The 27366-nt window shown below is 55.5% G+C and overlaps 1 protein-coding gene across 3 annotated transcripts; it reads left to right on the top strand.

The window, feature by feature from the left end:
• Positions 1-2164: 2164 nt before the first annotated feature.
• Positions 2165-27366, top strand: Ldlrap1 (low density lipoprotein receptor adaptor protein 1). Of its 3 annotated transcripts, none has more exons than XM_052177712.1 (9): positions 2165-2356; positions 11015-11157; positions 12292-12404; positions 14265-14379; positions 18878-18950; positions 19286-19369; positions 19859-19989; positions 20774-20808; positions 21839-27366. In XM_052177712.1, the coding sequence occupies exons 1-9, from the start codon at positions 2272-2274 to the stop codon at positions 21981-21983; spliced, it is 924 nt and encodes a 307-aa protein (XP_052033672.1). In that variant the 5' UTR covers positions 2165-2271; the 3' UTR covers positions 21984-27366. The 3 variants fall into 3 exon arrangements, with proteins under 3 accessions (XP_052033672.1, XP_052033674.1, XP_052033673.1); XM_052177714.1 differs by lacking the exon at positions 2165-2356 and adding an exon at positions 5691-5979; XM_052177713.1 differs by lacking the exon at positions 2165-2356 and adding an exon at positions 7302-7566.

The raw sequence follows: 27366 nt of genomic DNA, 5'->3' as shown, positions 1-27366 counted from the left end.
CATGCCTGACAGCTCCCAGCAAGTCACCTCCGGAAGGACACGAATCTGCTAAACAGTCTGTGCTGCCCACACACAGTTCCCCGGGCGGGTCTGATCGCCAGGTCCGTCGTCTCCCCGGCCAGCCAGACGCCACCGCTGCTCCTCGGCTCATGGCCCTGGTGACTGCTTTCCCTCCAGGCTCCAAAAAAATCATCTCTCTGCTGGTCTAGGATCTAAGCTGACCCTGGACAAGAAAGCTGGGCGTTCAGCTGTCACCTCTCTACTCCCAGAGCCTTCTGAGGGGACAGACGACCAACCTACTGCTATGGTAGAAACCTGGAGAGGTCAGGAGAAGGACAGAGCAGCCCTCCCTGCTCATACTGTTGTGTCCTTGAGGTCATGGCCTCGGATGCATGGGGGATAACGGAGAACAGCATTATAATGTTTCACATTTAAAGCTATGGGAGTCTAGCCCGGAGACAGCAGTCCAGGAGAGCTTCCTGGAGGAAGTGGGTGGACTTTTTTTTTTTTTTTTTTTTTTTTTTTTTGGTCTTTTTGGATTTGGTTTTTTTGAGACAGGGTTTCTCTGTATAGCCCTGGCTGTCCTGGAACTCTGTAGACCAGGCTGGCCTTGAACTCAGAAATCCGGTGCTGGGATTACAGGCATGCGCCACCACCGCCAGGCGTGTGGGTGGACTTTTGAGGGCAGGATTTATCTCCTCTAACTCCAGTCACGCAGCACAGTCCCATGGAAAAGGCCTTAGTGCTTCCTTTACAGATGAAGGTCTTAAAGGCCAGACCACGCCCCCCACCAGGACAACTGGGCTGCCGCTGGGGTATCAGCCTCAGAAGAAGCGCAGCTGTGTCTCCTGTTGCAAAGGAGCCTGTGGCTGGCTGGACTGTCTACTCGAGCGGAGCTCTTGGACCAGACAGGAGGTTTAGAAAGAGTGGAAAGTGAGCCAGGCCTCCCTGTGCAGCCAGAGCACACAGCAGGTCTGTCTCCCAGCCAGGATAGATCTGCTGGCTTCTGAAACTAGCCAGAGGTCACAGCTGCACTGCTCAAGCACGCCTTCTGGAAGCCAGGTAGTGAGAACACTGGTCTTGGATGGGTTCTGCTCCGGACTCCTCTGGGCACAGGCTGAACCAAGGGTCGGTTTTGTTTTGTTTGTTTGTTTGTTTTAAGTTAGAATTCTTCGTAATTTGGGGTTTTTTTGAGGCAAAGTTTTACTCTATACCCCAGGATGCCTTGAAACTTGCAGGAATCCTCCTGCTTCAGCTCCCGGAGCGCTGTGATTACCGGTCTGAGCCATCGCTCCTGGCTCTGGAGTTAAATGACCAGCTTCCTGGAGCGGGAGCAGGTGCTGCCTCGGAAGCTGGCTGCAGCGCGGCTCCACACAGAGCACCTGCCCAGACAGGTCGGTGGGTGCGCTATAGACAGGATCGCGCTTCACTTGACAGATATCATGATTCAGAGCAGGGAAGGACAGCCTGGGTCACACCGCAAGCCTGAGTCTGAGTCTCAAGCGGTGGCTTTAAGGCTGCAAAGTCCCTGAGACTATGGGCGGAGGACAGCTAAGAAAGCTCCTAATACCAATACACTCCCGATCCTTCCCAGCAAAATTCAAGGCCTTCATTCCCTCGTTCAAAGACTCCCATTGCTTTGGTGAGCTCCTCCCTCATATTCATTTAATTATTTGCATTTATTTTGCGTATGTGTACAATTGGGGGAGGGCACATAGGTGCCACTATTAGCGCCTGGAGGTCAAAGGGCAATTTGCAGGAGCTGGTTCTCTTCTTCCGCCGTGTTGTCTCCGGGATCATCATCAAGGAGGCAAGTGCCTTTATCCACTCGACCATCTCGTTCTCATCTACCATTTTTCTTTCTCTTATTTTTGAACAAGACCCTTATCGTTCTACCCCTCATTCTTCCCTCACTCTTCCCATTGGTGAAATGGTATCCAGGTGCCTTTTAGCCGAGCTATCTAGAAGGCAACGGGTAGCTTGGGGTCGGAGAACAGCGCTTGGCTGGGAGCCTTGGTGGGTTCAGAGCCTAGGAATACTGCGCGTGCAGCCTCGGAGCCGGTCCAGGTCGGGGAGGGGCGGGGTCGCGCTCTGGGGGCGTATCCTGGGGCGTGTCTGTGGGCGTAGCCTCTCCGGCCCCGCCCCCAGACGTCGCGAGGAGGGCGGGGGAGGAGCGCTGCGGGCGCGCGCCGCCTGGCCCGGCGGAAAGTTTTCCTGGAGGAGTTTTGGCGGCGGCAGCGGCGGCGGCGGTGGCAGCAACCGGAGCGGGCCATGGACGCGCTCAAGTCGGCGGGGCGCGCGCTAATCCGGAGCCCCAGTCTGGCCAAGCAGAGCTGGGCGGGCGGCCGGCACCGCAGTGAGTTTGTGCGCCCCTGGTCGGGCCTTCGCCGGCCGAGCTCGGGGCCAAGGTGGACAGGGTGGCTTCGTCCCGCCCCGCGCGGCCGGGCCCCGGGGGTCATGTCCGGCTGCGTCTGGGGCGGCTCGGCGGGGAGCGGGCGGAACTCGGGGTCTCCAGGTGTGGCTCGAAGAGGACGTCTAGAGCCTCTCTACCCACTCCAGCACAACCCACCGGGTCCCCTCTGGACGATGAGTCCCGCAGGTCACTGCCCCGAGGGGCGATCCCAGCCCGGGTGCCACCCAAGGTCCCGCTTCCTCCTCTCTGGACGCGTCCAGGTGGAGAGGCAGGAGTCCAGACTGTTTTCCAACCCTATTTTCCAACCCTGTTTTCCTCCGTGCCTTCCCTTGGGGGGCTGGTCCTAGTCCCTGGGTACCTAGGCAAAAGGCAGACTCAGAGTCGCTGCCACTTCTCCCGGGAGTCTGGAAGGGGCGGAGAGGAACCTCCCCCAGCCACCTCTCGGATTACTTTCTGAGAGCCGTCACCTGGCACACTCCCTTGAGGCCTGAGAAACCTAACTCAGGTCCCTCCCTTTTCATTCGTAAGGGATCGTCCATGCCTTCCCTTCCTGATGTGAAGCCAAAGCACCTGGACTCCCGGCATACCCTCACCTGCCACCTACCTGGGGCCCTCCACCCCTCCCACTAACAGTACCCCTCTCCCCGCCCCCAGCTTCTTGCCAGCACCCTCCCTAGCCTGGCTCCACCAGGGGAGCCCGAGTTCCCTGGTCCCTGGAGCGCCAGCGTGTCTGGGCCTCCGAAGCCCGCCCTGCCCCTCCTCTTTCCCACTGTGGTGTTCCAGCTGTGGGCTCCTCCTAGCCCTGACTGGCATCGGGAACGCGTGCTGGTGCCTACTGGTGGGGGTGGGGTCAGAGGCCCCTTGGGCAGGGCATGTACCGTCTTCTACACTTACTACCAAAATAGCCCTTCAAAAATTCGTGGGATGTGACCAGGGCTTCTGAGCACGACCTTCCCTTCCAGGGGATGAACCCTGTGGTTTTCTCCTGGGACTAGAGGGAGAAGGGTGGGTGGGGAAGAGATCTGAAGGGGAGGGAGCCAGGAAGCGGAGATGAATCTAGCGAAGCAGGGTACATTTTGGATGTGGAGAAGTTTCCCTGCCCGCTCCACTCCAAGGCAGGTTACTTGTTCTTAATGATTTTGTTTCTCAGCCCAGAAAATAGGGATAACATTCCTGTGGGTCTGGGGATATGTGTGTTGTGTTTGGTAGGGAGCTTGCTATAGCTTGCAGGAAGCCTGTGGTACTTAAGTTCTTGGTTCCATTATCAGCACTAAACAAATCAGGTGTAGCGGTACATGTCTGTTGTACTCCCGTATCTGGGGAGTTGCAAGCCTAAGAATCAGAAGTTCTAGGTCACAAGGTGTCAGATAGTGAGTTTGAGGCCAGTCAGGGATAGGTGTCAGTTAAGATGTTGCTAATCTGTTTTACAGGTTGGTGATAAGGTCTCTTATTGTCCTGGCTGGCCTGGAACTTGCTATGTAGACCAGGTGTGCTTTGAGCCTCTGCCTCTGGCAGAGGGATTAAAGGTGTGCACCACCATATGTGTGTGTGTGTGTGTGTATGTGTGTGTATAGATATATCCATCCATCCTCCAGGCTCGGCCTGATTCTTCCCAGGTCTTCCAGCTCTGGGATGGGGCCCTCAGCCTGTCTGTACCCTGGAGGGATGCAGTGCTCTCCTCTCTCCCTGCTCCTCCCAAAGTCCTGTGCTCCAGATGAGCTTCCCAGAAGGCTGGCCTATCTTTGGTTAAGTGTCAAGTTCGTAATCTTACTTTGCCTGGAAGAGTTTTGCTCATCTGGAACTTTTGTGGGAGTGTCAGTGTGTGTTTTACTTGCCTAGAGGTGGTCTCCAGGCCCGCTCCTGCCTTCTGTCTCTGCTATTTGTCTTCTGCTAGTGCATTGGCTCCTGGGAAGGTGAGAAAGCTCGGGATTCTTATCTTCGGGCCCATTTTAGAGATAGGACCCGGAAATGAAGTCCATCACTCCCGGCACAGAGCATGGCCTGAGGCTGGGCTTCCCCAGCCCTAGGGTCTTAGTCATTTGCCTTGGGTTTTCTGGCTGTTGTTGGGGGGCAGGCCCCACCCCAGGTTTGGCTAGCTGCCCCCAGGACCAGTGTGGACACAGGTTAGAGAGGAAAGCCTTGGGTGTGTCCAGCAGGAGAGGTTGGGCCCTAGCCAGCCCTTGAGTCTAGCTTTCAAAGGCCAGAGCCTGTTAGAAACAGGGACGTGTTCTCAAGCTGGAGGATCTGAGTTCGATTCCTGGGCTCCACTTGGAGGAAGGAGAAAACTGATTCCCAGTCCACACATGCACATGGATGCCTCTTCTCCATAAACACGCTAAGTATTAAAAACAACAACAACAAAAAAAGCTCAGAGGACAAACCAGAGCTGGGGGATTCTGGGTAGAATCGGCCCCTGCTAAGACTGAGAAGCCTGGAGGGATCTCGCCTTCCCACAGACCTGCAGAGAGCACTCTGCTCATGGCCACTCTCCCCATCTCTCTGGGGACCTTAAAGATCTTTGTGGTGTTTTTATGAGACAGGGTTTCTCTGTGTAGCCCTGGCTGCCCTGGAACTCACTCTGTAGGCCAGGGTAGCCTCAAACTCTGGGATCCCCCTGCCTCTGCCTCCGGAGTTCTGAGATCAAAGGAATGTGACACCACTGCACTGGCCAAAAGATCTTCTCTCAGCTCCTGGCCAAGAATTTTCCCTAGCCCAGCAGTCTTCCTATAGGTCTGTGAGCTCTATTCCTTTCTGGGTTATGCTAGGCTGTCAGAGATACCTCCCCCCCCCCAAAAAAAAGAGATAAATATAAGGTACCTGGTTCAGCAGAGTGACTCTAAATGGGGAGCTACCCATATTTACCTGTAGCCATGTAAATACTGACGGGCATGGTCCTTTAACCCCAGCACTGCGGAGGCAGAGGCAGGGGGATCTAGGAGTTCCAGTAAGGCCTGGTCTATAAGCCAGTTGTAGGACAGCCAGAGCCACATGATAGAGATACCTTGTCTCAACACCAAACAAAGCAGAATGTCCGTACCTGTGACAATGACACCGTGAGCCTGAGTGTGTCCCCCGATAGTGTGTAGTGTGACTTTGGTTCTCAGTTCTGGTGGAGGAAGGAACAGGGGGAGAAGGCCACAGATATTGGTGGGGGTGGGGTGGGGGTGGGACCAGCATAGAATGCTAGCAGTAAGATAAAAGCGCAGAGGGGCAGCTTCTTCAGAGAGTGCTGACTGTGCTCCTTGAGACATGGGAGGGCTTCCCAGGACAGCTGAGAAGGGAAGGAATCCCCAAGAGTGGACTGTGGGGCAGCCCCGGGGACTTAGTTCAGAGGTGCCCCAGGGTAGAGTCAACACCGACTTGTTTCTCAATGACTGGAGGGGGTTGTACATAGAGACCGGAGTTCCTAGTTTGCAGGGCACCACAGGACACGAGGTCCCTCCAACAGCAAGGCTGCAGAAAGGATGGTGGGTGCTGATATCAGGGAGGAAGTGGTCGCACAGAAAGGACCAGAGGACTAGGCCCTGGCAGCCATCTCTCTTGAGAAGGTGACCTGGCAGACACAGGTGAGTTTAGGGAGGGGAAAAGCAGGAAGAGCATTTGGCTGGTGGGACTGCAGTGGGGGGGGTGGGTGGGTATTGAACTGGAGGCTCCTCTCAGTCTGGTTACTGAGGGAGGGACAGGATATTTGAGGAGTTGGGTCACCCGATGTTGACACGGGTCAGATGCTTTCTTCGGGTGCCGTGGCATGTGTCACGCCTGCCTTACCCTTGAAGGGGCTTGGTGGCTGCTGGGTCTCGAGGCCACCACTTAGGGCCCCTAGTTTGTATTCCTTGCCCGTGTTGTGACATAGTGACTTCCCGTAAAACTCAGTAAGGCTGCCACGTGTGCATTAAAGCCCTTTGTGTTTGACGGGTGGCGGTGACAGTGGCTGGAACTCTCAGTGCGTGCCAGGCAGGGTCACGTGCAAGCTCGTGTGCCCACAGCACCACAGGGGTGGGCACTGTGTTACCCATTTCAAAGCAAGGAAACTGAGGCACGGGGAGGCTGAGGGACTGAATCTCCTTTCCTTGTCCAAGAGAACTTATTTCTTTCTTCCAGCGTTTGTAGATATGAGGAAGCTCTGGTTGGGGTAACCATCAGTTATTCATTTTTAAAAATAATCTTGGTGGCTTTAACTTCTGAAATTGGCTTAGTCCTTTATTTTGGAGGGGAATGGGGTGTTGTAAAACAGAGTTTCTCTGTACATAGCCCTGGCTGTCCTGGAATTCAGAGGTCCACTTGCCTCTGCCTCCCAAGGACTAGGATTAAAGGCATGCAGTGGCCACAATGATTCCTAGTCCTTCTGCATTTGGAAACTTTCTGCCACGGAGGTCCTAAAAGCCCCACTGAATTTGTCAAAGGTGGCCATGTTCCTGGCAGGGCAGAGTTTGGTCCCCTCCTAGGATGTCCCTGCAGCTTCCTAGATAACCTTCACTGGGAACCAGACTAGGGAACCAGCCTGGGGCCCTGGGCAAGGCTCAACCTCAACCTCACCCCACCTGTGGATTGGCTGCAGCTCTGATGCCCAGACACCCTCCAGCAGGTCTTCTAGGCAGTGAGGGGCAGGCCAGGATGCCTATGTAACCCTAATTCTTCTTGGGGCTCTCACAAGGAGGGAACACAGGGTGCCAGCTGAGGCTAGACTGGACATGTGGTCTGTCCCCAGCTAACTCCCACAGCAGGTCATCTGTAAAATTGCAAAATGAAAATAGCGTAGTCATTACCCACCACAGGGCTGAAAATAACTCGGACAGGAATAAGGCTTCGTTCGGGTGCAGGCCTGTGTTTGCCAAGGGGCCCCTGGGAGCTCTGCTCGGGGAGGGGTGCAGCCCTGGCTCCTTGTTGTTTGTGGTGTCTGGGGGTGGGAGACCACACTGGTTCGCCTGTTTGTCTCAGCACTCTTTCTTGGGGGAAGTTGTGGCTGCCAGAGGCCTCAGTGAGCAGCGAGTCACGTGCCCAGAAGCGCAGGAGGGGAGACTGTCCTGCAAAGACCTGTGTGTGGGCAGACACAGCGAGAGCCAGTGGCACTCAGACCAGAGGCCGGTCCAGTTCCTGGTACTGCAGCCTGAGGAGCAGACTGGAGGGCAAGGCCTTGGAAGAAAAGCTGGACTGTGGGTGTGGGTGATGCTGCTGGCGGGCGGGCGGGCGGGCGGGCGGGCGGAATCTCTCTCTCTGTCAGGCAGCAACAGCAATAGCCAGGCTTGGGAGAGCCTGCATAGATCTGCCCCAGGGCCTGGCCTCAGCCTCCTCAGACCTTGTCTAGCTATTTCACCCACAGTTTAAGCAGCCCTGTGGGGCCCGGAAGGTTGCTAGGTTGATTGCTCTTTTATTTTATCCTTGAGATAGTCTCACTATGTAGCCCTAGCTGGCCTGCAGCTATGTCACTATGTAGACAGGCTAGCCTCAAACTCACCTATTAGGATTTGGGGCGTGTGCCCTGCCACCACACCCTCCCTTTAATTAATTAATTTATTTATTTTTAGATTTTTTTAATTTTATTTTTTAATTATGTGTATATGTGTGCATGCACATCAGTGTAGGTTCCCACAGAAGCCAGAGAAAGGTATTGGATCTGCCACAGGCTGGAGTTAGGAGTTGTGAGCTCTCTGGTTAGACCTAGTCAGCAGCAGCAGCAGCAGCAGCAGCAGCAGCGGTGGTGGTGGTGGCGGTGGCGGCATCATCATCATCATCATCAACATCATCATCATCACTCTTAACTGTTGAGTCATCTCTCAGCCCCCATTTCTTTTCTCTTTTCCTTTTTCTTTTTTTGAGACAATCTTATGTATGCCAGGCTGGCCTCTGACTGGCTGTAGAGTCAAGGATGACATTAAATGTCTGATCCTCCTGCCCTACTTCCCAAGTACTGATTCCAGCATGTGCCACCATACCTGGTTTCTGCAGAGCTGGGGACAGAGGCTAGGACTTTTTCATGCATGCTAAGCAAGCACGCTGCCAATAACCGACACCCCACATTCCTTTTCCCCATTCTGTAGGTGAGGAAACTGAGGTTCATGGAGGTCTCACTCAGGGTCACGCTGAGTATCCAACTAAGGGCTTTGAGGTAGCTTGCCTGCTTCCGATGAGGCAGCCTGGGAGAGGCAGGTGTGTGGATTGCTGGTGCAGCCCTGGTTGTCCTGAAACTCACTGTGTAAATCAGGCTGGTGCCAAACTCAGAGATCAGCCTGCCTCTGCTTCCTAAATGCTGGGATTAGAGATTTGTTTCTGATACAAGATCTCAAGGTGTAGTTTAGGCTGGCCTCTAATTTAGAATCCTCCTGCCTCTTGATGAGATTACAGGGCACCGCTGTACCACATACTGTGCTCCGAAGGAGCCTTTTGGATATTGAGAAAGTAGATGTTGCAGTCTGCGGTGGGAGCTTGGGGGGTGGGGGGCTTGTGCACGCATGCGCATACGTGTGTGCGTGCTTGGAGAGGAGGGAGGAGTTTTCAAACACCCAGTACTGCATAGCACCTCTCTGGGCTTCAGTTGTTTCCTCTGCCGAGTAAAGGCTTGGGTGGAGAGTCTCTGACTGGACCTGGAAACCCTTGTCGAAGGAGGCGGAACCATAGAGAAAGGGTCAGATCAGGGAAGGAGGGAAGTAGAATCATGTCACGCATTTGAGGTCGAGGAGGAGACAATGTTTTGACAGCAAAGAGATCACCAATGACCTTGGCAAGCTTTGGCCCTTTGGAATGAAGTGAGCGGAAGTGGCTTTGGACCGGGGCCAGGAAAGGGCTGAGCTAGAGGAAATGGGAGAGCGGGACCCAGAGATAGGGGAAGGATGTTTGCCTTAAGGCCGGGATGGATGATGAAAAAAGCCCATTCATGATTGATTAGTATTGCCTGCCCCTGGCCATAGTAGAAAAAGGCATTGCTGTCTATTGGCAATGTCTGCTGCGGACACAGGCAGTGGGCGTGGGTGGGTCTCAGGTTGGACGTGGTGGCCTGGGCACCTTGTCTGTGAAGGAGTGGCAGCACAGGTTATTAGGAAACATCTAAGAACCTCTGACCTTTGACTAAAATGGAGGCAGTTTGCCGTCTGGCAAGTTAGAGATCTTTGTACTACAGCTCCCCAGCTGTAGGAATGACACAAGGCCTGCAAGGCCACTGTCCCTGGTCTGGTGTCTGAAACAGCGGCGTCTGAACAGCGGCTCTGCATGTCCTGGAGATAGCATCGAGAGCCTTGGTTTCTTCCAGAGCTGTTCCAGAGTCCTCATTGCCTGACACAGAACTGGGAGGCACCTCGGGGACTCTCTGCATCCTTCTGGAGGATCTAATGGATGGGACGTCGTGTTGGACTTTAGGGCCATCTGAGTTGGGGCTCAGCCTCGTGTTCGGAGATAAGGCCAGAGGGCAGCGTGCCGAGCACAGCTGAGGTTGAGGGTGTTCAGGCCATCCCTGTGCTCAGTAAACATTGCCAGCTGTGTGCTGGGCTCTGGGTGAGCGGTCAGCAAAGTCCCTGCTCACTTGGGTCTGAGCGGACAGGCAAATGCTTGCAGGTCTCCTCGCCCCCAGCCACGAACACACAGTGCTAGCGGTGGGCAGTGTCTTGCTGTGAACCCCGTGGATGAAGTGACAGAGCCCCTGGACCCCAAGGCTTTGGGACGTGGCCAAGGAAAGCTACAGGGAATCCAGAGGAGGCAGGGTCATGGTCATGTCCCTTGAGCCCAGGCTTCTGCCCACTCCTGACAGTACAGGAATGTCCTAAACTTGTGTCATGGCCTTTCCTCATAGCTGGCGGGATGGGCACAGTCACATGAGTAGCTCCTATGAGTGCAATATGGTGGGGTGACAGGAGGGGCCCTAACAGGGCTGTGTGCTCACTCCCAGTGACATCACTCTCTTAAGTAAGCTTGGCTCTGTTTCCCCCTGTGTGATGGGCGCCCTTAGCCTCAGTTCCAAGGAGGAATTGGGGGATGATCAAACCTTCCCTTGGGGTCCATACTCCCCCTTGACCTCAGCAATCTTTTCTGCATGGGGGCCAGGTGGGTCCCTTCTCAACTCTCCCCCGCCCTCTCTCTGAACCCAGGCGCACCCCTCCTCTTTGGTGACATCTAACCTACTCCCTCTCCTCTCTTTGCTGGTCCTCACTCCCAGACCACCTGTCTGGAAACAAGCATGGGGCTGGAATGTACCAGCCATTGGTAACTCCACCTGTATTCGCCATGGTAGCTGTTGGTCCATACCTTCAGCTCCTGAGCCTCAGTTTCCTTATAATCCCCTTTTCAAAGAATCAGACTGAGGGTTCAGGGAGGAGGAGGGACCGTATGCCCTCAGCATTGACATTGAATTTGGGTTCAGGAGATGGCATAGCCCCAGTCTCGGTTTAACTTCCTGGTCTTCAGAGCTGCTGTCTGCAGTGTGTGTGACAGGGACAGGCTGTGGGTGCTCCTAAGGCTGAGTGGGTTCAGTGGATGTGACGCTGCTGAGGTGCTGGCTAGGCTGGGAGGTACCGGTCAGGTGAAGATGGGGCACCTCAGGGCCCTTTTCAGGCATGCTGAGGAAGTGAGAGCCAGGCCTGTTCAGTAGACTGAGGGCTGCCTGTCCTGTCCTAGAGTTGCCAGAGAACTGGACAGACACTCGGGAGACACTGCTGGAGGGCATGGTTTTCAGCCTCAAGTACCTTGGGATGACGCTGGTGGAGCGGCCCAAGGGCGAGGAGCTGTCTGCAGCTGCTGTCAAGAGGATCGTGGTCACAGTGAGTGCCCAGACTGCAGGCCAGGAGCCCGGGGCAGTGCCCCCTGCCCCAGAGTCCTTGTCCCCAGGTAGATCTGTATGACAGGAGCTTGAGCCTGGTCCATCCTGAGTCTCCTGTGTCCAGCTCATGGGTATTTATGAGGTTGCCTTTGTATTTGGGAAACGGTCAGCATTCGCCCTCCAGACCCTCCTGGCCTTGGCCGCCTCCAGCCCTGAGTCCCCACATCAGGCCCTGGTGACTCACTAACTCTGAGGAGGGAGGAAGTTGTTCCCCATCTACCATGTCCCCACTACTTGGCCGTGAAGCCCAACACAGTGTCTTCTCCCTACCCGTGAGTGAGTGTGGGCCCTTTAAGTCAGCTCCCCAGGGCGGCCTTGACCTGTGGCTCAGGCCCTGGCGTGTGGGTGGAGCTGGGTCCCCAGGTCGTGGTGCTGGGCTGTGGCAGCACCTGGGTGCTCTGTCTAGCATTGTCCCTCCCTCACTACATGTCTTTGGGCCAGTCCAATCCTTCCCCTGGTTGTCCCCATCTTCCTGGACAGGGAGGTGTCAGTCCCCTCCTGTGAGGGCCAGTGCTCACCAGCACCAGCTGGGAGTGGGCTGTCCATGTGTGTCTCGGGAGGGTTTCCCTAGTTGGCATTTCGTTACTGTGCTAAAACACTGCCCAGACACGGGTTGGGTAGGAACGTGTGTGTGTGTGTGTGTGTGTGTGTGTGTGTGTGTGTGTGTGTCTTAAACTTGCACCACAGCCCATGGCTGAGGGGAAGTCAGGGCAGGAGCTGAAGCAGAGACCACAGAGGACTCTGCTCAGCCTGCTGTTTTAAACAATTCAGGACCACCTACCTATCCAGGGGCAGCACCCCCTCCTCCAGGGCCCTCCCACATCAATCACTAGTCAAGGAATTGCTCCAGCCAAGACTTGTCTCTGCAAGCCAGTCTGATGGAAGTGTTTTCTTAATTAAGGTTCCCTCTCCCCAGGTGAACCTAGCTTGTGTCAGGTTTACAAAAGCTAGCCAGCACCAGGGTGCCGGCTGAGTCCTCCCTAAAGCCCCTGCCCCGGTTGGGTTGTCTGCAGTGCCCACCAGACAGCCCTCTCCTCACATGTCCCCCCTCCCCCCAACCCCTGTGTGTCCCTAGGCCAAGGCCAGCGGGAAGAAACTGAAGAAGGTAACGCTCAAGGTGTCACCCCGGGGGATCATCCTGACTGACAGCCTCACTAGCCAGCTCATTGAGAACGTGTCCATTTACAGGTACGCTGGGCGGGGCTGATCAGAGTGCCCTGTCTGAATCTAGACCTTACAACCAGGAATTCCCTCAATCTGTAAAATGGGCTGGGGGCAGGTCCTGGCATCCTGTGCGGGTTATGTGCCGCCGGTGAGAAGCCCACAGCTCACGGGGAGTCTGGGGTAGTGGGCACAGCTGTTCCCTAACCAGCTGAAGCCGGCTCAGAGGACCTGAGGTGCGGGGACACACAGCTGCGGAATCTGCCTGTCTTCCGGCCTCGACCGCAATGCTCAGCTCTGGTTCCCCGGCTCAGTGTCCCAGAGGCCTCCTGCAGGAAAGGGAGCAAGAATGGACATGCTTCCTCCCTGGTCCCAGGGGCTCCTGGCTACCCCACTTCTTTCTCTGCTGGTCAGGTGTAGGGGTACAAAACTGGGGAGAGGCAGCCCAAATCTGTGTTTTCCCTGGAGAAGCTTGAGGCCCAGAGAGGGAGAGGCCTGAGACTGTCCTGTGAGGTAGAGGCTGACTTGGGACTGGTACAGCTGCTAGCTCCGTCTTCCCGTCCAGGCCGCTGCCTTGACCCCTCCAGCCCTCTTAGCCAGCTTAGCCCTGTGCTCTGGACACTTCCAGACCAGCAAGGAATGGAGGGAGGGCATAGGAAACAGGGTTTCCCCGAAGGGAACTAAAGAGAGCGTGCCAGTGGGAAACCCAGGAGGACCTCCCAGCGGTGGTGGCTTCTTACAGGATCTGGCAGATGACTTTCCAGAAGCGAGAGACAGTTAGCAGGAAGCCAGGTGCCTAGGATGGAAAAGCACGCGGGGACAAGGCACCCACTTCTTCCCTCTGGGGATGCTCCGTGGTTTGATTGGAGTGGCGTACTAAAATCTGGGACTGTGCTGGTGACTGGTGAATCTGCTGAGCTGCCCCACTCCTGAGCCACCAGCCCCTCCGCTAACTGTGGCTCTCAGGATAAATACAAGAAGGGAAGGGTTAGCCAACCAGAGAACAGGTAGCGAGGGCTGCAGGGCTGAGCTTGTGGGTAGAGAGGCAGGAAGCTGGTGTGTCTCCCCTGCACCCACTCAGGCTCCTGGGTGGGTCATCTCTACATATCCCCAGCCCCAGCCTCAGTCCCGGTTCCATCCTGGCCTCCTGGGAGATGGTCCTCGTTATTTAGCTGGTCTCTGGTTGGTGTAGGGCAGTAGTTCTCAACCTGTGGGTCAGGACCTTAGAGGGGAGGAGTCGAATGGCCACTTCACTGGAGTCGCCTAAGAGCACTGGAGAATGGATATTTATACTGTGGTTCATAACAGTAGCAAAATCACAGTTATGAAGTAGCAACAAAAATAATTTTATGGCTGGAGTCACCCCAGCATGAGGAACTGTATTAAAGGGTCACAGCATCAGGAAGGCTGAGATCCACTGGTCTGTGAGGGGCTGTGGTAGGCAGGGCAGGGTCTTGCTGCTCTTTCCAGCCAGTGGACACGGACCCTTCAGGAGTGTGGTTCTGAGTTCACACCCCGGCTCTATCAACAGCACTGTGTCCCAGACCCCTGGCTCTGAGGATTGCTCAGACATTAGACAAGGAAGAATCTATAGGGTCCCTCGGTGCATTGGCTGGTGTGCAGTTAGGTCCAGATGTTCCTGTGAGGGTGTGACCCAGTGTGGCCTGGAGAGAAAGACAACAAGGAGACTGCCTCCATTTCTTATTCCCCTCTCCGCTGTGTGGAACGAGTCCCCTCCCTGGAGATGGCTCAGGATGCCCAGGCCAGCTCCACAGAGGCTTGCTCTGGTGGAGAGCGGGCATCAGGCTCTCTGGGGCCCAGGAGAGACACACCCAGATGCGATGAGGTGCCACGCAGGCCTGGTGATGCTTCTCGCCTGCTTTCCAGGATCTCCTACTGCACCGCAGACAAGATGCACGACAAGGTGTTCGCGTACATCGCCCAAAGTCAGCAGAACGAGAGCCTCGAGTGTCATGCCTTCCTCTGCACCAAGCGGAAAGTGGTCAGTGCGAGGGAGGGCCAGGCCCGGAGGGGACAGTCATGGGTACTTAAAAATGGGAGGAAATCCCCGGGAATCTCAAGTGGGCATGAGAGGCTGTAACTGGTCAACCGTCTGTGGGCAGGAGCTGGCCCATGCCCCCTGGAAGCACCTGGGTGTATTCCTCTCGGTGACTGGTTGGGTCTGAGGCTGTGACGGTCATGGAGTAGTCTGGGAATACAGGCCTTGTAGGAATTGGCTTTTGGAGAAAGGAAACTGAGGGACCTGGTAGAAGGTAAAACTGAGACTCCTTCGGCTGTGCTTTCTGGGCCACACTTGGGAAGCCAATGGCTCCTTTGCAACGCCCTGTGCTCATTGTGGTGCTGGGCTTCCAAGTGTTTTCATTTGGTCTCAGGGCAGTTCCATAAGGTGGAAGTGGTTAGGGTCTGTGTTTCTTTTCCTTTACCCTTTTAATTACAATAGACCCCACCCCAGGGCCAGCTAGCTCGCTCACGATGGCGCAGCCAGCCAGGTGCAAAGCTCTGAGCCCACCGACGCCTGAGAGGCTGAGTGCTTCCTGTCCGCACCCCATGGCCACATCTGAGTGGGCTTGGTGGCCTTCAGTTTTGCTGTGACTGGGGAGGAGCCAGCGCTCTTCTGACCTTGTCTTGTCGCTGACACTGGTTTCTGGGGCTTTTGAGGGTGAGGAGGCTCCTGACGTCAGCTGCTTCAGTGTCTGTGTCTTGCTGACAGCTCGGACCTGACCCCAGGCCCGTGCTTGTCAGAGGAGATGAGACCCTTCCCTTTCCCGTCACAGGACACATCGGAGACTCCATAGTCTCTGGGGCCCCACGTTCCTAATGTCAGATGGGTTTCTAAATGCCACAGGAACAAATGACAACAAGCAGTGACTCCAAACAACATAGACTCCTCCTCCTTCCGGTCCTGGGAAGAGGCAGGCTGGAGTAGGAGAGTGGGCTCGCATTTCTTCAGCAGCCCTGGAGAGAGTCACGTCTCACAAGCCTACTTTCTAAAGCGCCTTCGGGGTCTCACAAGATCCTTGGGCCCAGCCTCCATCTTCAGAGGCAGCTGTCGAGTCTGTCTTAGTCACTGTGATGAGATACTTTGACCAAGGCAACCCTTAAAAAAAGAAGCATTTAACTGGGAACTTGTTGACAGTTCAGAAGTTTGATCTGTTATCATCGGGGCAGGCAGCAGGCAGCATGTAGGCAGGGGCCGGAGCACTAGCTGAGAGCTACCTCCAGGTCCAGAGGCAGAGAGAGCAACACTGGGCCTCGCGCTGACTTTTGACTTCCTCCTACAAGGCCACACCTCCTAATCCTTCTCAAGCAGTGCTGTTCCTGGTAACTAAGCACCCACACACATGGGTCTGTGTGTGCCGGCCGGCTGGCCACCACGGTGCACATTCTTCAAACTGCTGCTTCTCTGACCATCCTGAGGCCCCTGTGGTGATAATGGCCACTGGATAATCCAGGTTAAAGCCCCCGCCCCCATCTTAACACCCTTAACCTAATCCCACCTGTGAGGCTCTGTTACTGTGTGCAGGACTCCCAGAAGAATGGGAACAGCAGATGTGCTGGGTGAGCGTGGGTGAGCACCGGCCTTCTCTGGTCTGCTCGCCTATCAACAGAATGAGGAGGTCACCTCGGTGTCCCCTGGGGTTGTTCCAAAGGCCCCATTTCTTTTGCATGCCTTATTTGTAGGCTCTAAGTTGCCAGCCAGCCACCTAGGGTCCTGCAGGAACCTGTGCAGTGGTGGCTTCTCCTGTGACTGGTTCCCACAGATGGTGGGCGACTTTGGTATGAATGAGGCCACATTGACTTAAAAATATGTTTACTGTGTCCCCATTGTTGCCTTCTTCCTCCCCTTGGAGTGCAGTGGGGCTGCTGGCCCTAGGTCATTGTGCAGGGCGGGCACTTGTGGGAGGGGCATTAGCACAGGAAGCAGCTTTCTCTGACATGGGCTCTTGGAGTGAGGCAGGACAGGCCCAGGCCCAGCCATTCAGAGGGCGGCCTGGGCCAGAGGACTGTACACAGCCTGCCCCACGTTGGTGGGCGTTGCTGACAAAAGCAGAAGCCGGCCACCTCGTGCCTGTAGCTAACAGAGCTGCATGGGATGGGGGCAGGGCTCTTGCTGGACACCCAGCTGTTTGTCTGCATAGCCTGGCTGTGATCTGTCTTTCACCGGTCTCTGCATTTTGTCACCCAGGGTTCCCAAGCCACTCTGGGGTCTTATAATTACCTCTCAGGTTCCAAGACCTTAGCTGGGCTCCAAGGCCTAGCTCTGAGAGTCAACAGTGTGGATGATCTGTAGGCCTAAGATTCCCTCATTATCTGAAGGGTTTGCAGGCATGAGTGGGTACCCTTGGCTCTGTCCCATCTGTGGACGACACTCTGCAGAGTCTGTGGAGGAAGGACTGGGTTTGACACAGTCCAGGGCTTGGCTCTAGGGTGGAGGTTTTTGGACCTGCAGAGCCTGGGGTGCAGACGTGGCCCTCAATGAGCCCTTATCTCTCCTTGCCGGCTAAGTAACAAGTGTGGACAAAGGGGTTCCTTCTGGGTCCCTCACAGCACCGCCCAAGGCCTGCCTTTCCTGATCTTGTTTGGGCATGACCAGAACACCCCTGAGAGGAAGTAGTTCAGTGTGCTCAGGTGAGAAGCCTCAGCTCAGCCAGCTCCCGGCCTCTGTGCTCAGAGGGAGGGGTTTAGGCTCCCCATGTGGGCGTAGGCTTGGATACCCCAGTTCTGTCCGGCCGAGGGGACAGGGCTATCTCCTCCCGGGAGACCTTAGTATTCTGAAGTAATCTTTGTGCAGAAGTTAACACGGGAGCCAGGTAAGCCCTGGCACGGCTGGCACAGGATGTGGTGTGGCTGCATACCTGCCCCCCTTTGACTTATTGATAAAGCCTGCTTACCGGGAGCAAGATAGGGGTGTGCACAGTTGGGCCAAGGGGAAGCTTCTGGGTAATATGACAGAGAGATAGACCCACAGCAGAGGTCTCAGGAGGGCAGCTCAGTGGCCTGGGGACACCTGGAGAATACAGGTCTAACCTCTGGGTGTTCCTGTGACTCATCGCTGGGGGGGTCCCCGGGGAAGCAGGTCACCCCCACGCTGTCCCACCCCTGCCTGCCCTCATTGCTGCACGTCCCTGCTCAGGTTACACGTTCACTGGGACTTACTGGGCAGAGGGGCAGGAACGCGAATGAACCAGGTTTATGTAAACAGCCCCTGTCCCAGGTTTCTGCAGGCATAGTGGTGTTTCTGTAGCCATGCCACATGCGTGACCAGCCCTTGCTCCAGAGTTAGTGGTCCGACTTGGGCTGGTAATTAGCCCATATATTTAGTTCATGGGCAATTCTCAATGGTAACTGGGTCTATTAAACTTGATTCAGACGTGACAGCTTAAATTGTAAACAGCTGTGAAGAGTTTCATACTTAATTATCATATTTAAGTTTTGCCATAAAGCATCCGTACTTCCATCAGAAATGTAAATGACGGAGACATTCAAATGAGATTTTATACTTCATGGAGTTTAATTGGCACAGATCAGTCAGTTTGGAGATTGCAGTTTGTTTTTTTGTTTTTTTAAAGAGTTTTGAAGGCGGTGGCCACAAATTTATTTCTCAATTAAATCGAGTTGTCTGGTGGAAGCTGCTTAGGACTGAGCTTGTTCTGTAATTGGAGGAGGTGGTGCCCTTCCCTGCACTCCCGGCCCTGACCTGGTTACCACAGGACGGGCTAACGGGAGGTGGCAGCCGACCTGTGCTACAGTCAGGCCCTCAGACACCATCGCAGTCGCCCGAGGGCTCTGTCTGAGCTGTGGCTCTCTTCTCTGTAGGAAACGTTCACATTGGGATGTACGCCTATGAGAGAGGCTTCATCAGCAATTCCAGAGGGAGGTGGGCGGGGCTGTGGAGTCCTGCACTGGTGACCGAGATGGTGCCCAGGCACCTGCTCACAGACTGGTCAGGGGCTAGATGGCTTTTGTTCCTGACCGTCGCCAACCTCCCACAGTGCTGGGGTGTCAGTTTTCAGCAGCTGGCACCCCCAATGCCCTGTAACTCTGAATAGTGGGACCTCAACCTCTTTGGTTACATTCATTCAGCCGTGGCTAGGCCCTTCCACCCTGGCTTCTGTTGTCTGGTCTAAGAGTATAGGGAATCCTCAGGTAACCCAGGAGGACTTTCCAGAAGAAGTAGCCCTCACAGGTGATTTAGGCATGCCTGAAGGGAAGGAGGAGGGGGTGGGAGGAGTGTGCAGCCATCTTTGGAAGGACTGGACTGGAGATGCTTTGATGATTGGCTTCTTCGGCCTCTCCAGGGTGTGGCTTCACTATACCCTAGGCTATTGTAGGAAATGGGAGAGCTAGGCCCCTGCCCCCTTCCCTCAGCCTTTCTGAGCCTGGCTTGGGGTGGGACCCCCCCACCCAGCCCTCCAGTTCTTACTTGCTTTTGCTGGCTGACACTACACCCATCCCCACCCCCATTTCCTGTTTTTCAGGCACAAGCTGTCACCTTGACTGTAGCCCAAGCCTTCAAAGTTGCCTTTGAGTTTTGGCAGGTGTCCAAGGAAGGTGAGTCTTCCTCCTGGGCACTGTGAGTAATGGGTACAGGGACAGGTACCAGCCAGAAGTCAGACCTGGGCTGGCCCCACCCTCATCTCCTAAGGGGTCTGTGGGTTTGAACAGGTCCTGTTACTTCTCTAAGCCTCAGTTTCCCCATCTGGACAGAGACCATCTTCCCCCTTCTTTAGTATTTGGGTTTAAGTGGACTCTGGAAGGCTGCACTGCTCTTTAGTGGAGACTTCCTCCTGCCTCTGGGCATGCTCAGCCGGCCTTCTCCCAGGTGGTTAATGGAGACTGTGTCTGCTGTGAGGCTTCGCTCAGCAGCTCCTGCCTTGATCCCACAGAGAAAGAGAAGAGGGAGAAAGCCAACCAGGAGGGAGGAGACATCCCAGGGACCCGCCGCGACAGCACCCCCTCCTTGAAAACCTGTGAGTCTTGGGCACTGAGCCTGCCCTCTGCCCAGGCCTTGTCTCCTGGACTCTTGCTGCTTCCTGTGCTGTTAAGTCAGCAGCACATGAGCCTTGCCAGTAGTTCAGGGTCTCTGTGCTAGCTCGTGCACTTACCCAGGTGTGCCCTATGCGCATGCACAAGTGCATAGCGCTCCTGGCTGCCTCAGACCCTGTAGACACCCCAGCCCACTTGGTGTGCTTTTAGGCATTCAACTTCTGTTAGGAATTTGCAGCTTCCAGGTTTGCCCTCAGGGGCCACAGGTTCTCTCTAGTGGGCAACTGCCCTGTAGCTCCAGGTGGAACAGGGTCAGAGTGGGGATCCAGAGATCAGGGTCCTACATCTGGACAAGGGTAGAGTCCAGGAACAAGTCAGGAGCACTATAGTGCAGGGGTACCAGAATGTGTGCAGAGGAGGCTTGAGGGGGTGTCCCTCCTTTCCTCCTGATGTCCCCAACTGACTCCTCACAGTGGTTGCTACTGGGAACCTGCTGGATTTGGAAGAGGTGGCGAAGGCCCCGTTATCCACAGTCAGCGCTAATACCAACAACGCAGACGAGGTGCCGCGGCCTCAAGTCTTGGGCAACAGCAGTGTCGTGTGGGTGAGTAGCTCTGTGGCGCAGGCATGGTTTCTGGATTCAGTGAGCTTGAGCCGGGTCTCTGAACGAGCCTGGAGTGGTTCCCAGGTCTAGGCCCCCAAGACCATGACTTACATAGGCCTCTGGGAGGACAACACAACAGCACAACAGCATCCAGGCTCTGGGTGGAGTGGCTGAACAATGTCTCCTCTGAAAGCCAAGGTTGTGTCCTCAGCAGCCCTGGTTCCCAGCACAGCTGTCTCCTCACAATCCTCTGAACCGGAGTGTCTGTGGCTCTTCCCACTCTGAGCAGCAAAGGCTCCCTTGTCCTAGCACGGCAGGTTTGTGCCTGGCACCCCTCCCTTGTCAGCTGAGCACGCAGCCCTGCCACTGGCTCTCGGGACTCATGGCTAGCGCCTGACTTCTGGGTCAGCCTTTTCGTTCCCTCAGTGAGGACACCGGCCTTCCACAGCATCTCCCAGAGGAACCTGAATGGCTTTTAATTTCAGTTTTCATTTGGGTGGTCAGTTTTAGACTGCATTATTCCGGTGCACCACAGACGTGCAGATAGTAGCACCCTCAGCAGCGCTGACTGACCAACTGGACCCTGCCCCAGCGTCGACAGAGTTCTTGCTCCACTTGGTCCTGGATAGCCTTCTGGGCCAAGAGCCGCTGTGGAATGTCGCCCAGTGACTGTCATGTTAGATCTGTGGCACCTCCTCCTGACACACATACAGGTCCTGGGCCCCGTAGCGCCCTTGGGGACCGTGACCCCACCAGAGTTCTCACTTCACGCTTTCTTTCTCAGGAGCTGGATGATGGCCTGGATGAAGCCTTTTCAAGGTAACACTCTGAGGGCTTGTGCTGGGTATGTGGGCCTCGGGCTGGCCCTGGCCCTCACCCTTGGGCTATAGCCTTCTGTACAACAATTCTTGGATTCTCTGGGGACGGGGAGCTTACTACCTAGGAAGGAAAACCTTGCAGCGTGTCTGATGTGTGCAATGCTTTTGTAGTTCAGTCAAAATGCAGGGCAGTTGAAAAGGCTGCAGGTGAGGACGGCTCCCTCTGGTTCCTGGTCCTGGGTCCCCGGGACTCCCTTGTCCCCTTTTGGATGTGCAGGACCTTCCTAGCCTCCTGTCTCGGGCCTTCAGCCTCCCTCCTCCCTGCCACCTCTTGCTGCAGCCAGGGGCCAGCCCTCGGGCCAAGGGCTCCGGGCTTTCTCCTACCTTCCCCTTCACTGGCTGATTCTTCCCACATTTGAAAAAACAACTTCATCTGCTTTTCTGGAATGTGTGGTTGTCCCAGGTCCTTCCCATCAATTTCAAAAATCAAATCACTGTGTATTAGAGTCCCTTGGCCCAGGCCGGCCTGTGCCTGCTGACCCTGGTCCCAGCCCTGGGATCTGTCAGCTCCCAGCCTTGGTCTTGGGGATGTGCATTGGCTCAGGGCTGTCAGAGGCCTTCTTCCAGATGTTTAGATACATACCCCAGGATCCCCTCCTGAGGTCAGAGCTACCTGGCACTGACCTCTCCAGGTTCCCCTGAGCAGTTCCTCCTTGTGTGACTGTCAAGCACATGTTGACCCTGCTCACACCAGGTCTTCTCGTGGCTGAGCCTTTCCTGCCTACGACTGGCTCAGTAGGTGCCCTGGCCTCTGTGAGAGCAGGGTGTCACGGCCTGTACCAGTGCTCTGCCTCTCTTGGGCATCCTGTTGTCGGGGCCTCTATCTCCCCTGCTAATCTCTGAGTCCAGCCATTTCCCCCACTCAGCTCCTCCCTTCTTGCCCAGTGCTGGTCAGGCTGTCCCTGCCCGCGGCCCCTGCCAGCCCCTCCCCTGACGCTTGGCTTACACAGCTTTGGTTGCCTTTTTTCCAGGCTGGCGCAGTCACGGACAAACCCTCAAGTCCTGGACACTGGCCTGTCAGCCCAGGACATCCATTATGCACAGAGCTTATCGCCCACCGACTGGGACAAGCCCGACAGCAGTGGCATCGAGCAAGATGACGTCTTCAGCTTCTGAGGGCCCGAGGCTGGCAGTACACTACTGGCCTTGACGTGTGATGGACCACAAGCCACCGGCAGCAGAGCAGCCAGCTCCAGGAGCTGTCAGCGGCCTATGCCAGTGGCACCAGAGCCTGCAGATTCGAGTTGCACAGTCACGCGGGGAGAGGGTGGAAAGATGCCCCGGGCTATCCAGGCGGTGACTCCTTCCTGGTTTATGCTCGGAAACCGGGTTTGATTCAGGTGCTCAGGGTGTGTGCAGGACGTGGCCTGGCCTCCTGGCCTCTCTCCTGGAGCCAGTGCCCCCTCCTGCTGTGGGCGTCAAGACATGACCAAAGCCTTGCTTGTTCTTTTTCTCTGGGGTGGCCTCACTCCTGAAGAGCCTGTCGTTCTTTGTGTACTGGACAGGACGTGGCTTTCAGGATCGCTGGGTTCCTCGAGCTTGGCTTTCTCAGGGCCGAGTGGCTGAGGCTCTCCAAGAGGCAGCCCCTGACCAAAGACACAGTGAACTCTGCACTTTAACTCTCCCGTAATGGCCATGGTTTGAGGTCCCACAGGTGCTGGGGGAATAGAGCTTGCCTCCTGCCCTCCCTCCACAAGAGGGCCCCAGTCCCTGACACGGCCCATAGAGTGCGAGGACCTAGTGTGCCAGCCAGAGTCACCTCAACCATGGGCATCACCTCTGTGGCTCCGGGAGCCCTCCAACAGCCAGAGCTGGGTCTGCTCTTCTGGTTTCTCTGTGTGTCCTTGTGTGTGCTCCATTGTCTGCCTCCCCATAATTCCTGGGATGATACCAAAGCCTGGTACTAGGTTGTGGTGGGTTGTTTTGCATCCATTTTACAGATAAAGAAACTGAGGCGACACGTGGGGGGGGTGGAGTTGAGAATAGAACCCAGATCTCATACCAAAGCTGTCGTCTGCTCTGCCACCTCACAGCCCACGCCTCTTTCTCTTTGGCTTTGTTGTCCTCCCAGGAACCAGAACGCCCCAGCTATTTTCTGACCAAAATGTGTTTCATAACAAACCATCTGGTGCCTTTCTACACGGCACTGGCGCAGGCCGCCATGCCCTGCTGACTTCTGGGCAGATGTGTTTTGAAGTCTGTTCGTTCCACGGGGGGAAATGGTATCTTGCTCTAGAAACATCTCGCTGTCCTTTCCCGACCTGCAGCCATAGTGGTCCCTGGACCCTAGCTGGTGGTTGAGTGGTCCAGTGGTGAGCTTCCCTTATTCTCTCTTTGCTCCCTTCACTGGTCCTCTTTCCATTGTGAGGAGCCCCCTGTGGCTGCGCTGGTGAGAGCAGGTCTCAGTATCCCCAGGAAAAGCACACTCTTCCTGAGTGGCTGAGTCAAACCCTTGCCTTGGGGAGAATTCTTGCTAGAATAAAGGTCGCTAGCTTCCTTCCCCACCCTCCACCCCCCACTCCCCGCCCCCACCAGCTCCAGGCCCTGCTCCCAGCCCCGTGGCCAGGGTCCAGGCGCGAGGGAGACTGCCTGCCGTGGGTGGTGCTGTAGTCTTGCTGACAGGCTGTCTGCTTCCTGTACCTGCTGCTGTGTGAAGCTGGAAAGGCAGTTGTGAGTGGGAAACAATAAACGTTCCCTTTCTGAGCACGAGTACCACCTGGGGTATTGCTGGTGACAGAGGGCAGAGTGGCGGCTTCTGCCCTCTGTGATGGGAGCAGCGGTGTGTCACTGTACCAGAATGGAGGGTGATGGCCGGTCCCCTGTGGGTGGGCCAGCAGGGCACCTTCCTTTCTCTGCAGATTGCCATTGTGTGACAAGGTCACTGTTGGGTGATGTTAGACCTCGCCAGTGGGCCTGTGTGTAAGACTCCCCGTTTCTGTGTTCTGGGTGGGCTCTGGGCCGCTGAGACTCATGGAGTGTGCGAGTGTGCCCATGTGTGCCCGGCAACACACCTGGGATGGTGGTGTTCCCATGGCTGCAGTGACTCAAACTTTGAGGTTTACTCTGCTACTCATGTTCTGGACCTGGGCTCAGTGCTAGGAACCAGCATGGTCCATGTCATTTCAAGTTGTGTGGCTTCATGTGAAGGGCAGGGGTGGGGTGGGGTGGGGGGCAGAGGCAGAAGGTGGAAGGGGCTGGTTCCATGACTTAAGAGATCCAAAGTCCAGCTACTGCTGTTGGTCAGTTACCTCTTCCCTTGAGCCTCAGTTTTCCTATCTGTAAACAGGGTACAGCAGCCTCCTGTGCCTATGCTCCTGGGGTTTTATGAGACTGTTGGCCATTATCACATTGGTAGTACATATCCAGTGACTAGAGTTTTCTCAGAGCAAAAGGTCATTTGGATCGAATGTTTAAAGTCCTAGCGGACTCTTGGAGAGCGACTAACACTCTTGAGTGTTCTTCCTGTGTGCCAGCTGACTTGCGGAAGCCAGCTAGAGCCCAAACGCCATCTGATGCCTTCTGCTGAGGGCTTCGTGCTTAGATGGGAGGGCAGTCCTCCCCTGAGTGCCTAGTAAGACCACAGCCCCATCTTATATCCCCAACCCTCACCCTGCCGTGTCGGGATTTCCCAAGAGATGGTTATGATCCAGCTGCTCATGTCCTGTCCAGACGCGCAGTGACCGTCCCAGCAAGGCCACATTCCTTAAGTTCCACGGGCTTCTGTCTGGGGACTCCCCAGCCACTTCTTCCTGTGGCTTGTGGGGGTCTCAGGCATGCGTGCCTCCTCCCATTCAGTAGGCTTATTTCAAGTATGCAGAGGCAGAGCCTTCTGATGCCACCGACGTGCAGACTCCCCGTGAGGCCCTGTGGATCAGAGCAGACTCCAGAATTCCTTCTTTTTTCCCCATAATTTGAAGAGACACCCAACAAGCTCATCTTTCCGTTTAAATTTGGCCGACGCACGCCTTTAGTCTCCGGATGTGTCACATTAAAGACCCTGAGCTCAGCCGTGCGTGCTCTCCCAGGCAGAACGGGTAGAGGGGAAGGACAGAGCCGCCTTTCAGACCGGATGTGATCTTCAGCTTCCCCGGGGTAGATGCTGGGCTGGCTCTCCAGGCGACACTGTCACAACTACACCTTGCAAAGGGCGTTTCCCACTTCTAGGCCGGGGCACAGGCTGGAGCCTGGACTTCCTCCTCTTTCCCTGGTGTAGCGGAACAGGCAACCTGCTTGGCTATTAGGAAGGACCGCCAACCTTGTCAGGACCCTTGTGCCCAGCCTTGGCGTCATCAGTCTGCCGTGGCACACTAGGAGGTGGGTAGTAATAGGTGGTGGTCTTTGAACTATAAAAAAAAAGAGCAACTTTCATTTATTCTTTGACAGTTTTATAGATGTAAATGACGTCTTGACCTTGCATACCTCCAGCCCAACCCTCCCCCTCAACCCTGGGAATCTCAACCCTCTTCCTTTACTACCTCTCCTTTTTCCTTCCTTGTAACCCAGTGTCTCTAGTCCTGCCCCTTTGGGATGTTGGCTGGTCCTGCCGGCTTGATCTTGTGTAGGTAACCACAGCTGTGGTGAGTCCTGTGCTGTCTCCAGCCAATTGAAAAGATAGCATCTAAAACCTCTTCCCAGTGTTCCCTGGTCCTTGAGGAAGGGATATGAGAAAGGTTGCCAGGGACGACGCCCTATCTAGGGGGAAGCCACTTGTCTCTGCACTAACCCATCAGGAGTCTGTAGTAACGGCTGCCCACTAGGGTAAGAACAGCACTGGTCTGTGGGCACAGACAGGAGTGTTCAGAAGGCAGTGTAGCAAAACAACAGTAGGAAGTCCCTCACGAGGCCCATGACTGTTCTAACCATGGGGTTCTGACGGGTTTGTGGTGCCAGGCCTGAGTTCCTGTAGAATAGTAGGTCTTAAATGCAGAAGAGGTTGGTTATCGCCATAACCTTTGTGCCATTATTGCTCAAGGGGGCATATTGTGCATGGTGGGTCAGTGTTAAAGCGTGAAGGGCTGGGTGCTGGCTAAGACAGCTGTTGTGTTTTCTCCCTTCCCTGGCCTGCATGGCTCCTGACAGCACTGCAAGCTGGTCAGCGCTGAGGAAGCTTCTGGGTCTGGGACCTCCCTGACCAATACGCTGTAGGGAGATACCTTTTATTGTCCCACTTCTTCTATGGGATATCTGAGAGACAGGAAGAATAATTAAGGTGACCCGAGGCTTACCTTCAGGAAGAAGTAAGTCTGGGATTTGAACCCCTAGGTATCTGAATCCAAAGCTTATATCTGCCCCTGCGAACCAGCAGCCCCAGTAGTAGGGAGCTTAGAACACCATGGGAGCTGATTCCACAGTTAGCATTGGCAGGTGCCCACTGCACGTATCCACTGGCTGGAGCTATCCTGTGTCTACCCCGCTGACTGGGCGCCTTGGGCTGCTGCCCTTGACATGCCCACCGTGGGACTCTGCAGAGCTGTGTGCCCATCACGTCAGGCCCTATCTTCTCCCTGCCAGTTTGAGGAGGATTTCTTATGGGGGGGGAGGGGACAGTGGGTGCCAGTGCAGGAGGACTGGAAGGAAGGGAACGTTTTGCAGTGTCACATAGCTAGTTTGAGTTGATATAATGGCTGCCAAATAGCACCTGCCTTTGTGGGGGCCTTAGAGGTGACCACAGGCCTGAAACTCAGATCCCATGTGTTCAGGGTCCTGCGGTGGCCCTGCCTCTGCAGGTCACTAAGAACACTCCGAGACCATGACCTTGCTCCCTGTGAGCTCCTGGGGCCTCCTCAGAATGACAGCCTTAGCCAAACGCCAGCGTAGTACTGCTGGGGCAGCCTGGAGCTTCCGGCCTGGACAGAAGTGGGCTGGGCCACAAGGCCACGCTGCTAGGCAACGATCTGCATGCTTCTGCTGATCACCAGCTTGGCTTTGTCTGTGGATGACAAGAGGCCTCTGCTCCTGACCCTTAATAGTCCACGGGGCGGGGACGGGAAGTCATTGGTCATGCATGCTTGCCTATGCCAGCGTGACATTGGGGAACGGAGTTGAGGGGTGTTACACGGGATGCCAGGTGGGCTGCTGAGTGAGGAGTGGTCCAGCTGGACCTCAAGAGAAGGGGTGGAAAGGTTGAAGATGTTCCTGATGTCTTGGTAGCTCTGCTGTTGGGGGCCCTGTGGGAGTCACTCCATGATCAGGTGCCCAGGCTCTGCCTGGCTCCATATAGCAGTGACTGAATCCTGGCAGAAGCAGAAGGTGTCTGAGAACCTTCTGAAGAGGTCAGGAGCCCCAGGTCACAGGCAGCACAGGGATTTGCAGGTCACCAAGGCGCTGGCTCCACACTTTCCAGCAGGCCCTGGTTGTGGCGCTGAGTTCCCCTTCCTCCTGGAGGGCGGTCCTGGCACTCCTCAGCTACTTGGTGGAAACTCTGGTGTCTAACTCGACATTCTGACCAAAGATGTCGCTTTCCTTCCAAAATGTTTTCAAATAAAGGTTCTGGAATCTG

The sequence above is a fragment of the Apodemus sylvaticus genome, chromosome 3 (genome assembly GCF_947179515.1).
Source record: "Apodemus sylvaticus chromosome 3, mApoSyl1.1, whole genome shotgun sequence".
NCBI classification, from domain to species: domain Eukaryota; kingdom Metazoa; phylum Chordata; class Mammalia; order Rodentia; family Muridae; genus Apodemus; species Apodemus sylvaticus.
Note: the sequence above shows the minus strand (reverse complement) of the source record. Positions and strands in the feature narration are given on the sequence as shown.

What these genes read in the sequence shown, in the direction of transcription:
- Ldlrap1 (XM_052177712.1), top strand. Translation starts at nt 2,272, where the DNA reads ATGGACGCGCTCAAGTCGGCGGGGCGCGCGCTAATCCGGAGCCCCAGT. An exon ending in GAGAACGTGTCCATTTACAG is followed by an intron (nt 12,405 to 14,264) that starts GTACGCTGGGCG and finishes CCTGCTTTCCAG; the next exon opens with GATCTCCTACTGCACCGCAG. An exon ending in GCAACAGCAGTGTCGTGTGG is followed by an intron (nt 19,990 to 20,773) that starts GTGAGTAGCTCT and finishes TTTCTTTCTCAG; the next exon opens with GAGCTGGATGATGGCCTGGA.